This window comes from Callorhinus ursinus, unplaced genomic scaffold (assembly GCF_003265705.2).
Source record: "Callorhinus ursinus isolate GAN/ISIS: 27379988/994484 unplaced genomic scaffold, GSC_fseal_2.0 scaffold38, whole genome shotgun sequence".
Classification (NCBI taxonomy): domain Eukaryota; kingdom Metazoa; phylum Chordata; class Mammalia; order Carnivora; family Otariidae; genus Callorhinus; species Callorhinus ursinus.
The window spans coordinates 12,353,002-12,365,201 of NW_027397100.1; the positions used below are offsets into that span (position 1 = coordinate 12,353,002).

Below are 12,200 nucleotides of genomic sequence, written 5' to 3' on the forward strand. Positions count from 1 at the left end.
ACTGAGCAGGGAGTCTGATGCGGGGCTCCAACCCAGGCTCCATTCCGGGACCCCGAGATCATGACCTGAGTAGAAGGTGGACACTTAACTGACTGAGCCACCCAGGCACCCCTCTTTTTTTTTTTTTTTAAAGGTTTATTTATTTATTAGAGTGTATGCATGCTCATGTGAGCTGGTGGAAGGGCAGAGGGAGAGAATCTTTAAGCAGACTCCCTGCTGAGTGTAGAGCCCTTTGCAGGGCTCCATTTCATGACCCTGAAATCATGACCTGAGCCCAAATCAAGAGTTGGGTCGCTTAACCATCTGAGCCACCGAGATGCCCCTTTGTAATTAAACTTTTAAAAATTGAGGGCCCCTAGGTGGCTCAGTTCGTTAAGCGACTGCCTTCGGCTCAGGTCATGATCCTGGAGTCCCGGGATCGAGTCCCACATCGGGCTCCCTGCCCAGCAGGGAGTCTGCTTCTCCCTCTGACCCTCTTCCCTCTTGTGCTCTCTATCTCTCTCATTCTCTCTCTCTCAAATAAATAAATAAATCTTTTAAAAAAATTTTAAAAATTGGTATAAAATACTGCATTGTGCTGTACTATGATGTACCTGTCCCCTATAGTTGCACATTAAATTGTTTCAAAAGTTTTATAAGTAATGCTATCATATGTTTCTTCACATATACACACATGCATATACATAACCACTGAGCCACCCAGGCGCCCCTTGGTGTTTTTATTTTTAGCCAAGGAAAGTGAGCCAAGGAAGGTTTAAGAATACCCTGATGTTTCTTTCTTTCTTTCTTTTATAAATTACTGCTGTTTTATGTTTGTTTTCATATGATTTTTTGTCATTAACTTTTAACTTCATTTGGACTTTATTTGGGTCTGTTGATTAAAATATGTTGGAGAGGAGTTGATGTAGGAATTTAGTTTCAAAGGGCTTGCCAGAGTATGAAATTGATGTTCTTAAAACCTCATGCAAATGTGTTTTACATCATAATACAGCCATGCTTTCTTTTTTGTTTTTAAAGATTTTATTTATTAATTGACAGAGAGAGACACACACAGCGAGAGAGGGAACACAAGCAGGGGGAGTGGGGGAGGGAGAAGCAGGCTTCCCGCCGAGCAGGGAACCCGATGCGGGGCTCAATCCCAGGACCCTGGGATCATGACCTGAGCCGAAGGCAGTCGCTTAACCAACTGAGCCACCCACACGCCCCTCTTTCTTTTTTTTTTAAGAATTTATTTATTTATTTGACAGAGAGAGACACAGTGAGAGAGGGAACAGAATTAGTAGGAGTAGGAGAGGGAGAAGCAGGCTTTCCGCTGAGTGGGGAGCCCTATGTGGGGCTCGATTCCAGGACCCCGGGATCATGACCTGAGCTGAAAGCAGACGCTTAACGACTGAGCCACCCAGGCACTCCCTTATTTGTTTTTTTTAAAGATTTTATTTGTTTGACAGAGAGAGACACAGTGAGAGAAGGAACATAAGCAGGGGGAGTGGGAGAGGGAGAAACAAGCTTCCCACTGAGCAGGGAGCCCGATGCGGGGCTCGATCCCAGGACCCTGGGATCATGACCTGAGCCGAAGGCAAACGCTTAATGACTGAGCCACCCAGGTGCTCCTCTCCTGTTTTTTAAATGATATGGCCTGTAATTATGTATGTGTATAATGTAGTATTTCTTTTGTTCTGAAAGGCTGTCATTAATTTGGGGGTAGACCTGGAGCATAATGGTGTCTTAGAATTGAAGCAACGGGATTTAGTGGATAACCAGTTGCCCCAGTTGTTTCTGGGGCATTTGGGAAGGAGACCTTTTGAGACATGTGGCCCCTTTTAGTCAGCCTACTGTGGAATCCCCCTCTCATTGCAGTCTATCTGGAGACCTACGGCTGCCAAATGAATGTGAATGACACAGAGATAGCCTGGTCTATCTTACAGAAGAGTGGCTACTTGCGGACCAGGAACCTCCAAGAGGTACATGCATTTTCTGCTTCTATTGTTTTCTGAGCCTGGGTGAGACTCTGCATTTGTGCCAGTTTTTAGATGCAGCTTCAGAAATAGGGTATGGCCTGGTGAGAGTGAGTTCCCTTGAGTAAAATGTGTAGCATGGAACTAAGGTGTATTTTTGTTCCAGTTATTTTTGAAACTTTTATGGTGGTGCTCACTTTTAGGCAAGGAACTAAGTTAAAAATGGGCTGGGAGGTGGAGGGGAATGGGGAGTTAATGTTTAATGGGTACAGACTTTTAGTTGGGGAACATGAAATGGTTCTGGAGCTTGAGGGTGGTGACGGTTGCACAACAATGTGAATGTACTTAATGCTACTGAACTGTACACTTAAAAATGGTTAAAATGGTAAATTTTATGTATGTTTTACCACAGTAATAAAAAAAAGGGCTATGGATAGTGATTCTACAAGGCCGATTTCAAAGATCATAATTTTCCCTTGCTTTCCACTCAGGCTGATGTGATCCTCCTTGTCACATGTTCTATCAGGTGAGAGTTTGTTCTTTACCTAGAAGGTGAATATATTTAATGCCAGAGTTAACAGTGCCAGGCTGGTGGACCTGTGGAGATGAGTCAGTGGACTGGTGATTTTACAACAGTGGAGATAGCAATGATAGAACTCGGTTGATGTTTGCTGAGCACGTACTGTGTATCAGGTCCTGTGCTGAGCACTACATATGCACTAACTAATTTGATTCTCACAACAACCGTATGAGATAGGTGCTATTATCAAACCTGTTTTATAGATGAGGAACCCGAGGGTATGCTGAGGCACCCAACTTTTCCCAAGGTTTCTCTTGCAGGTAATGGCACGTTTATGATGTAATTCACATCGTAAGGGTTAGGGTGCAGTCAGTGCAGAGATGGTGGCATCCATCAGAAGTGAACATACTATTTCTTACTTTGTTTCTGTGTACAAGGCATATTAGTGTTAATGTTTTCCTTAGTGTTAATATAATCCAACATTTTTGTTGGAACATTCAGAAATGAACCCTTCTTCTGTGGAGCATGGCTTTAAGGAGCTTGGTTTGATATGGGAACTAAGGCAGACACACAAATAGCTCTAACATCTGGCAGAAAGCACTATGTAAAAAATCAAACAATAAAAGAGAAGTTGCTAACTACAGGGAAAAGTATAGTTAAAGTGATAGGGCAGTTAAGGGGTGGACAAACTTTCTATGAGGCTTTGTGAAGTAGATTGTTTCTGAGTTTAACTCAAAGGCTTGTCAGGTTTGGACATATGCAGGAAGGGTGAATTACAGCAAGTGGTGCTTCTTTAGTTGGCTCCCTGCCTATCTTCCCTTAACCTAAAAGATAGATATTCATTTAAAGGGTTGAAATTTGTTTTTATTTCCATTATCCTACTCTTTTAGCTTGTGCTCCAGTTTATTTTCAGGTTCAGTTCTACCTCTTTTGATCTTTGTAGGGAGAAGGCTGAGCAGACCATCTGGAATCGTTTACATCAGCTTAAAGCCCTGAAGACGAAACGGCTCCGCTCCCGAGTACCTCTGAGGATTGGGATTCTAGGTATCCGGTAATTTGCAGGTTTTGTGTTTTCACACTTGGGAAGCCCTTAGAGGCTGGATTCCCAGTGTTTGAAGAATTGTTATACACCTCATAACTTTGTATTTGATGTCAGAGGCTGTAGGACTAAATGAGATAAAGCTCATAAAAGGGCTTTTCATAGTGTCTTGTAGTAATAGGTACTCAGAAAGTGGCCTATCCTTTCTAGAGTCTAATGTGGCTTATGGCAGCATAGAGTTATGGATAGGAGAGAGTTTGGAGTCTGAAAGAACAGTACGAATTTATAGCATAGGCACTTTTCATCTTGACTCCTGATGTATGCCCAAGTGAAGATCTAGACCTGCCCTGACCAGTATGGTAGCCGCTAGTCACATGTGGTTATTTAAATTTAACTAAAATTAGGGACCCCTGGTTGGCTCAGTCGGTGGAGCATGCAACTCTTGATCTCGGGATTGTGAGTTACAGTCTCGTGTTGGGTGTAGAGATTACTTAAAAAAAAAAATCTTAAATAAATTTAAGAGGCGCCTGGGTGGCTTAGTCGGTTAAGCGTCTGCCTTCGGCTCAGGTCATGATCCTGGAGTCCTGGGATCGAGCCCTGCATTGGGCTCCCTGCTTAAGCAAGGAGTCTGCTTCTCCCTCTGCCCCTCACCCCACTCATGCTCTCTCTCTCTCTCTCTCTCTCTCTCACTCTGTCTCTCTCTAAAATAAATAAAATCTTAAAAAAAATAAATTTAAGTAAAATTAAATAATATTAAAAATTCCCTTCTTCATTCTCACTAGCGACCTATTGACTGCTCAGTAGCCACACTTGACTAGTGCCTATCAGTTTGGACAGCACAGATAAAGAACATTTCCATTATCTTAGAAAGTTCTGTTGGACAGCTCTGATCTAGATAGCTGGGAAGCATGTTTCAAAAATGAATATTCTGTACCCTTTTGGTCCCAGAATTTAGTTAATGTATTTAATTTAATTTTTTTTAAAGATTTATTTATTTATTTTGAGAGAGAGAGAGAAAGAGAGAGAGAGAGAGTACATGAGAGCGGGGAGGGTTAGAGGGAGAAGCAGGCCTCTTCCTAATTAGGGAGCCCGAAGCGGGACTTGATCCCGGGACTCCAGGATCATGACCTGAGCTGAAGGTAGTTGCTTAACCAGCTGAGCCACCCAGGCGCCCAATGTATTTAATTTTAAACAGACTGTCCATTGTGGAATAATTAAATTAATTTCTCTTGATGAAGGGTTCAAACATAGTTGGAGCATATCCTGTTATACAGATTAATGTACTAAGTGATGTAGGAGGTTGGAAGGATTAGCTGAAATCTTTCACCTCAGTTCCTTCATTATAGAAGCCCCCGGCTATATCTTTGTTAGGAATTTCAGAAATTCCCCCAATACTTTGTTTTTTATTGTGGTAAAATATATATAACATAAAATTTACCATTTGAATCCTTCTTTTTTCTTTAAAGATTTCATTTATTTATTTGAGAGAGAGCACGAGTGGTTGAGGAGGAGAGGGAGAAACAGACTCCCTGCTGGGCGTGGGGCTCGATCCCAGGACGCTGAGATCATGACCTGAGCCAACATCAGATGCTTAACCAACTGAGCCACCCCGGCGCCCCTAGACTTTGAAACTCTATAGCCAGTTCCTGAAAAAAAATTTTTTATTTGGAGTACCAAATAAATTTCAATTGAAAAAAGAGATGGTTCATGTCTAGAAATGTTTCTGGGTGATGGCTTAATTTTTTCTGGGCATTTAATTGAATTTCTTTAGTTGCTTGCTTCCTGTGGTTTTTTTATATAGGAAGATGCAGGTTCTAGTGCTATGGAAGTATTGGGCAAATTTGAGGAGCGATGAAGCTAAACTCTTAGCGAAGTTTCTGTGCCCTTGTCTCTGACCTTAGCTAGAGGTGATGTGTACTGAGAAGTAGCCATGAGACCAGATGAATCTGGGAACAGGTGCTTATTTTTTTTCCTTCCCAGGCTGCATGGCTGAGAGATTAAAGGAGGAGATTCTCAACAGGGAGAAAATGGTGGATATTTTGGCCGGTCCAGATGCCTATCGGGACCTTCCTCGCCTGCTGGCTGTTGCTGAGTCAGGCCAACAAGCTGCCAACTTGCTGCTCTCTCTGGATGAGACCTATGCTGACATCATGCCAGTCCAGACAAGCCCCAGTGCTACTTCTGCCTTCGTGTGAGACACCGCCCAAGAGACAAGGAGTGAATTTCTCCTTTCTCACTTTTATTTATTTATTTTGGGGGGGGGGGCTGTAGAGAGAGAGAGAGTGCATACGCATTAGCTGGGGTGGGGGGGTGGGGAGGGACAGGGTAGAGAGTCTCAAGCAGACTCTGCGCCGAGCCCGAGAAGGGCTTGATCTCACAACCCTGAGATCACGACCTGAGCTGAAACCAAGAATTGGATGCCCAACAGACTGTGCCATCCAGGCGCTCCTTCTTTTTCACTTTTAAAATAATGTTAAGGGCAGGGACACCTGGGTGGCCCAGTTGGTTAAGCATCTGCCTTCGGGTCAGGTCATGATCCCAGGACTCTGAAGGTAGACGCTTAACCAACTGGGCCACCTAGGCGCCCCTATTTATTCCTTTTAGAGAGAGAGAGAGGGAGCGAGAGAACAGCAGGGAGGGGTGGAGGGAGACGGGAGAGAGAATCCCAAGCAGACTCCACGTGGAGCTCAGAGCCTGACTGGGGCTTGATCCCAGGACCCTGAGATCACGACCTGGGCTGAAATCAAGAGTCAGACGCCTGACTATGCCACCCAGGCTTCCCAATTTATTTGGTTTTATGGTTAAATGGTGAACATTTCTTATGTTATTAAATTTTCTATAACAGGTTGGCAAATTGGCAAAAAAAGTTAGAGCATGTTTTTTGTAAATAAAGTTCTGTTGAAATACAGCCATGCCCATTTGTTTATATATTATCTGTGGCTGCATTTGGTACTACAATAGCAAAATTGTGTAGTTGTGACAGGGACCGTATGGTTTGCAAAGCCTAAAAATTTTTCTATCTGGTTTTTTATAGAAAGTTTGCCAACCTGTCATTTTAATGGCTATCCCATACTCTGTTGTTGGAATGCTTAATAAAAATAATAGCTAACATTTATTTAACAGTTCTTCAGTGAACATCTTTGATACATATTCAAAATTATTTCTTTAAGATAATTTGAGGATTTCATATACAGGATGCAAATGGAAGAGAGTGATTTCACTTAGATACCATAATAATTGGATCAGGAATGAGTGAGAAATATGGAACCCTCTCTCTTAAATCTGAGGTTACTTTTTTTTTTCTTTTTTATTGTTATGTTAATCACCATACATTACATCATTAGTTTTGGATGTAGTGTTCGATGTTTCATTGTTTGTGCATAACACCCAGTGCTCCACGCAGAACGTGCCCTCTTTAATACCCGTCCCCAGGCTAACCCATCCCCCCACCCCCCTCCCCTCTAGAACCCTCAGTTTGTTTTTCAGAGTCCATTGTCTCTCATGGTTCGTCTCCCCCTCTGCTTTCCCCCCTTCATTCTTCCCTTCCTGCTATCTTCTTTTTTTTTCTTTTTTTTTATTAAAGATTTTATTTATTTGAGAGACAGAGAATGAGAGATAGAGACCACGAGAAGGGAAGAGGGTCAGAGGGAGAAGCAGACTCCCCGCCGAGCAGGGAGCCTGATGCGGGACTTGATCCCGAGACTCCAGGATCATGACCTGAGCCGAAGGCAGTTGCTTAACCAGCTGAGCCACCCAGGCGCCCTTCTTTTTTTTTTTCTTAACATATATTCCATTATTTGTTTCAGAAGTACAGATCTGTGATCCAACAGTCTTGCACAGTTCACAGCGCTCACCATAGCACATACCCTACCCAACATCTATCACCCAGCCACCCCATCCCTCCCACCCCCCACCACTGCAGCAACACTCAGTTTGTTTCCTGAGATTAAGAATTCCTCATATCAGTGCAGTCATATGATACATGTCTTTCTCTGATTGACTTATTTCACTCAGCATAACACCCTCCAGTTCCATCCACGTAGTTGCAAATGGCAAGATCTCATTCCTTTTGATGGCTGCATAATATTCCATTGTGTATATATACCACATCTTCTTTATCCATTCATCTGTCGATGGACATCTTGGCTCTTTCCACAGTTTGGCTGTTGTGGACATTGCTGCTATAAACATTGGGGTGCACGTACCCCTTCGGATCCCTACATTTGTATCTTTGGGGTAAATACCCAGTAGCGCAATTGCTGGATCGTATGGTAGCTCTATTTTCAACTTTTTGAGGAACCTCCATACTGTTTTCCAGAGGGGTTGCACCAGCTTGCATTCCCACCAACAGTGTAGGAGGCTTCCCCTTTCTCCGCATCCCTGCCAACATCTGTCGTTAAATCTTATGTTTCTATTCATTATACACATTTTATGATACTTATTTTTTTTCTGGTCTAGATATAAAACATTCAAACAAAATATTTATATATATGGGGTATATATAAAGGCACCCCATTGCCTTGCCAGTTTGCTCCCTCAGGGTAACTGCTATATCCACCAATTACAATGTGGTTTCTATCCTGTGATTAAATACTATTTTTTATTTTTTTAATTTTTTTTTAAAGATTTTATTTAGTTATTTGAGAGAGAGAATGAGAGAGCGAGCATGAGGGGTGGAGAGTCAGAGGGAGAAGCAGACTCCCCACTGAGCAGGGAGCCCGATGCGGGATTTGATTCCGGGACTCCAGGACCACGACCTGAGCCGAAGGCAGGCGCTTAGCCAACTGAGCCACCCAGGCGCCCTAAGTACTAGTTTTTAAAAATAAAAAATGTTTAGGGGGCCTGAGTAGCCCAGTCGTTAAGCATCTGCCTTCGCCTCAGGTCATGATCCCAGGGTCCTGGGATCGAGTCCCGCATCGGGCTCCCTGCTCCTTGGGAGCCTGCTTCTCTCTCTCTCTCTCATGAATAAATAAATAAAATCTTAAAAAAAAAAATAAAAAATGTTTGCCTTAAAAATGCCTCCAATTGGGGCGCCTGGGTGGCTCAGTTGGTTAAGCGACTGCCTTCGGTTCAGGTCATGATCCTGGAGTCCCGGGATCGAGTCCTGCATCGGGCTCCCTGCTCGGCGAGGAGCCTGCTTCTCCCTCTAACCCTCCCCCCTCTCATGTACTCTTTCTCTCTCTCTCATTCTCACTCTCTCAAAATAAATAAATAAATCTTTAAAAAAAAAAAATGCCTCCAATTGGTCCAGTGTGAGCATGGTGCCAGGAGGACTCGGAGCCAGGGCATAATGCTGCGGGAGCCGACCCCTCCCCGGGGCGGGGGGGGCGGGGCGTGCTACTCCTGCTAGTCCTGTTACCAAGTTTTGGTGCCTTTCTCCCCAGGTCTGTCATGCGAGGCTGTGACAACATGTGCAGCTACTGCATTGTTCCTTTCACACGTGGCCGGGAGAGGAGTCGCCCTGTTGCTTCCATTCTAGAGGAAGTGAGGAAGCTTTCAGAGCAGGTGAAAAGTTCTCCAGGTCTTTGTCTTCTAAGTGTGGTTTTAGGAGGATGAGGAGAACCTTTCTTGTTTTGCTGCCTGTGCTCTCTCTGAGCTATGTGAGTTTAGAACGCGTACCTGGCCAGAAAGAAATACCTGGGTGAATATCTTGGATTTGCTGTTTATAAATTATAGGCAGATCCATGTGAAGTTTGCTTAGGAGGCAGCACATTGGAATGGAGAGAGCATGAGTCTAGAGTCAGATGATTAAGTATGAATTCTGGCTGCAGCATTCTCGGGTTTGGTGCCCTGCTCACTTAACTGTCATCTTTGAAACAGTTTCCCAATCTATGAAAAGAAGATAAAATAGTAACTTCCTTGCTGGGTTATTGGAAAGATTGTTGTAGCTTAAATGCTTTTCTTTCTTTCTTTTTCTTTTTTTTTAAGAAATCTCCACACCCACTGTGGAGCTTGAACTCAAAACCCTGAGATCAAGAGTCACATGCTCTACCAACTGAGTTGGCCAGGTGCCCGTGTAGTTTAAGTTTTTTTTTTCCCTAAAGATTTATTTATTTTTAGAGAGCATTCGTAAAGAGGGGGAGGAACAGAGGGAGAGGGAGAAAGAATCACAAGCAGGCTCTTTGCTAAGCACAGAGCCTGACGTGGTGCTTGATCTCATAACCCTGAGATCATGACTTGAGCTGAAACCAAGAGTCAGACACTCAACCAACTGAGCCACCAAGGTGCTCCTAAAATTTTTTTTAAGATTTATTTATTTATTGGGGACGCCTGGGTGGCTCAGTCGTTAAGCATCTGCCTTCGGCTCAGGTCATGATCCCAGGGTCCTGGGATTGAGCCCTGCATCGGGCTCCCTGCTTTGTGGGAAGCCTGCTTCTCCCTCCCCGACTCCCTCTGCTTGTGTTCCCTCTCTCACTGTGTCTCTTTCTGTCAAAAAATAAAATCTTAAAACAACAAAAAAAGATTTATTTATTTGAGAGAAAGAGAGCTGGGGAGGAGGGGGGCAGAGGAAGAGGGGAAGGGAGAGAATCTCAAACAGACTCCCCACTGAGTGTGGAGCCCACTGGAGGGCTTGATCTCAAGACACTGAGGTCATGACCTGAGCCAAAATCAGGAGTAGGCCCCTGAACTTGTGCACCACCCAGGTGCCCTGCCCCTAATGTTTTTAAACTACTTGGCACATAGGAAATTTTCAGAGAATGATTTATTTGTCTGTTATAGGGAAACTTCCCAAATATCTTCCTCATTTTTATTACAGAGCCAGCTTACTAGTTGAGGGACAGAGAATAGATGAGGGTAGTGAATCCAGTCAGAGGCCAGAGGGGAAATAACTATTTCCTTCCTTTTGGGAGCTGGTCCCCGCTAACTCTAGGCCTGGATCTTTTAGCCCTGAAGAGGAGGACTGTAGATGGGAATATGGAGCTTTTCTTCCACTAGAGTCTCCCTGTTGCCTTACTTGCTTGGCTCAGGAACTGTGGAAGCTAGCCCCTGCTCTAGTTTTCAGTCAGCAGTTTGTCTGTTCTTACACTCTGGCAGTGCTCTCTTCTCATCTCCCATTCCCCAATTCTTAGTTCCCTGATTTGGTCTCTGGCTGCTCACAGGCACTCTGAGGTATTCTCCATACCCTACCTCTCCAAGTGCTTCCTGGTCTCAAGTTGTCTCCTTCTTCCCTTCCAACTCCCTCACAGTACCAGAACTTACTCTTCAGGATAGAGACATTGTTTATTGTTTTATTTATTTATTTTAAAGATTTTATTTATTTATTTGACAGAGAGAGAGAGGGAGCACAAGCAGGGGGAGCGATAGGCAGAGGGAGATGGAGAAGGAGACTCCCCACTGAGCAGGGAGCCTAACTCAGGGCTCAGTCCCAGGACCCTGGGATCATGACCTGAGCTGAAGGCAGATGCTTAACCAACTGAGCCACCCAGGTGCTCCCAAATGTCTTTTTTTTTTTTTTTAAATTTATTTATTTTTAAGTAATCTCTACACCCAACATGTGGCTCAAACTCACGACCCAAGAGTCCCAGGCTCTACCAACTAAGCCAGCTAGGTGCTCCTCAAAATTTCTTAGTTGTCCAAAATATCTTTTTTTTTTTTTTTAAGATTTTATTTATTTATTTGAGAGAGAGAGTGAGAGAGAGAGAGAAAGAAAACAGGGAGGAGCAGAGGGAGAGGGAGAAGCAGACTCCCCACTGACCATGGAGGTCTACATGGGTCTCAGTCCTGGGACTTCAGGATCATGACCTGAGCTGAAGGCAGATGCTTAACTGACTGAATCACCCAGGCGTCCCTGTCCAAAAATACTGTATTGCTTTTTTTATTTTCAAACCGAGATCCAATCAAGATTTGTGGTTTTGGGGCACCTTGGTGGCTCAGTTGTTAAGCATCTGCCTTCGGCTCAAGTCATGATCCAGGGTTCTGGGATTGAGCCCCACATCGGGCTCCCTGCTCTGCGGGAAGCCTATTTCTCCCTCTCCCACTCCCCCTGCTTGTGTTCCCTCTCTCGCTGTGTCTCTCTCTATCAAATAAATAAATCTTTAAAAAAAAAGATTTGTGGTTTTACTTGGTTTGTATATTTCTTCAATCCCTCTTAATTTAAAACAGCCCTTTCATTTTTTTGTTGTTTGCTTTAAATGATACATTAAGTTTTTGAAGAGATTGGATATGTCTGGATTTGTCTGATTGCTTCTTCATGTTGTCATATAAAATATTCCTCTGAATTCTGGTAAACTGGAAGTTAGGTGTAAAAGCTTGACTCACATTAGGCTAAATATTTTGGGAAGAATACTTCATAGGCAATGATTATATAATATTCAGTTGACAGAATGCTGTCATAATTTGATTTATGGTGTTATAAATTAACCATTATTATTGAACATTGAGTTTGTGTCCAGGTTTTTGCTACTCTAAAAAATGTTTTGATAATTTTTATTTAAGGTTTTAAAAATTCTAAAGTTCATTTTTTTTAAATCTTATTTTTATTTATTTATCTATCTATCTATCTATTTATTTATTTATTTATTCATGAGAGACAGAGAGAGAGAGAGAGAGAGAGGCAGAGGGAGAGGCAGGCTCCCAAGGAGCAGGGAGCCTGATGCGGGACTCGATCCCAGGACCCTGGGATCATGACCTGAGCCGAAGGCAGACGCTTAACCATCTGAGCCACCCAGGCGCCCTAAAGTTCATT

At 43.4% G+C, this 12,200-nt stretch overlaps 1 protein-coding gene across 3 annotated transcripts in view; it reads left to right on the forward strand.

Moving 5' to 3' along the window:
• Positions 1-12,200, forward strand: part of CDK5RAP1 (CDK5RAP1 mitochondrial tRNA methylthiotransferase) — a 39,339-nt gene that overhangs the window by 4,748 nt on the left and 22,391 nt on the right. For 2 of the 3 annotated variants that reach the window (XM_025876630.2, XM_073880552.1), the window contains exons 3-7: positions 1,858-1,961; positions 2,447-2,481; positions 3,419-3,519; positions 5,495-5,705; positions 8,899-9,019. In XM_025876630.2, coding sequence (XP_025732415.1) covers positions 1,858-1,961; positions 2,447-2,481; positions 3,419-3,519; positions 5,495-5,705; positions 8,899-9,019 — 572 coding nt within the window. Of the gene's footprint in view, positions 1-1,857; positions 1,962-2,446; positions 2,482-3,418; positions 3,527-5,494; positions 5,706-8,898; positions 9,020-12,200 lie in introns of all 3 variants that reach the window. The other variant, XM_025876631.2, reaches the window with a different exon arrangement.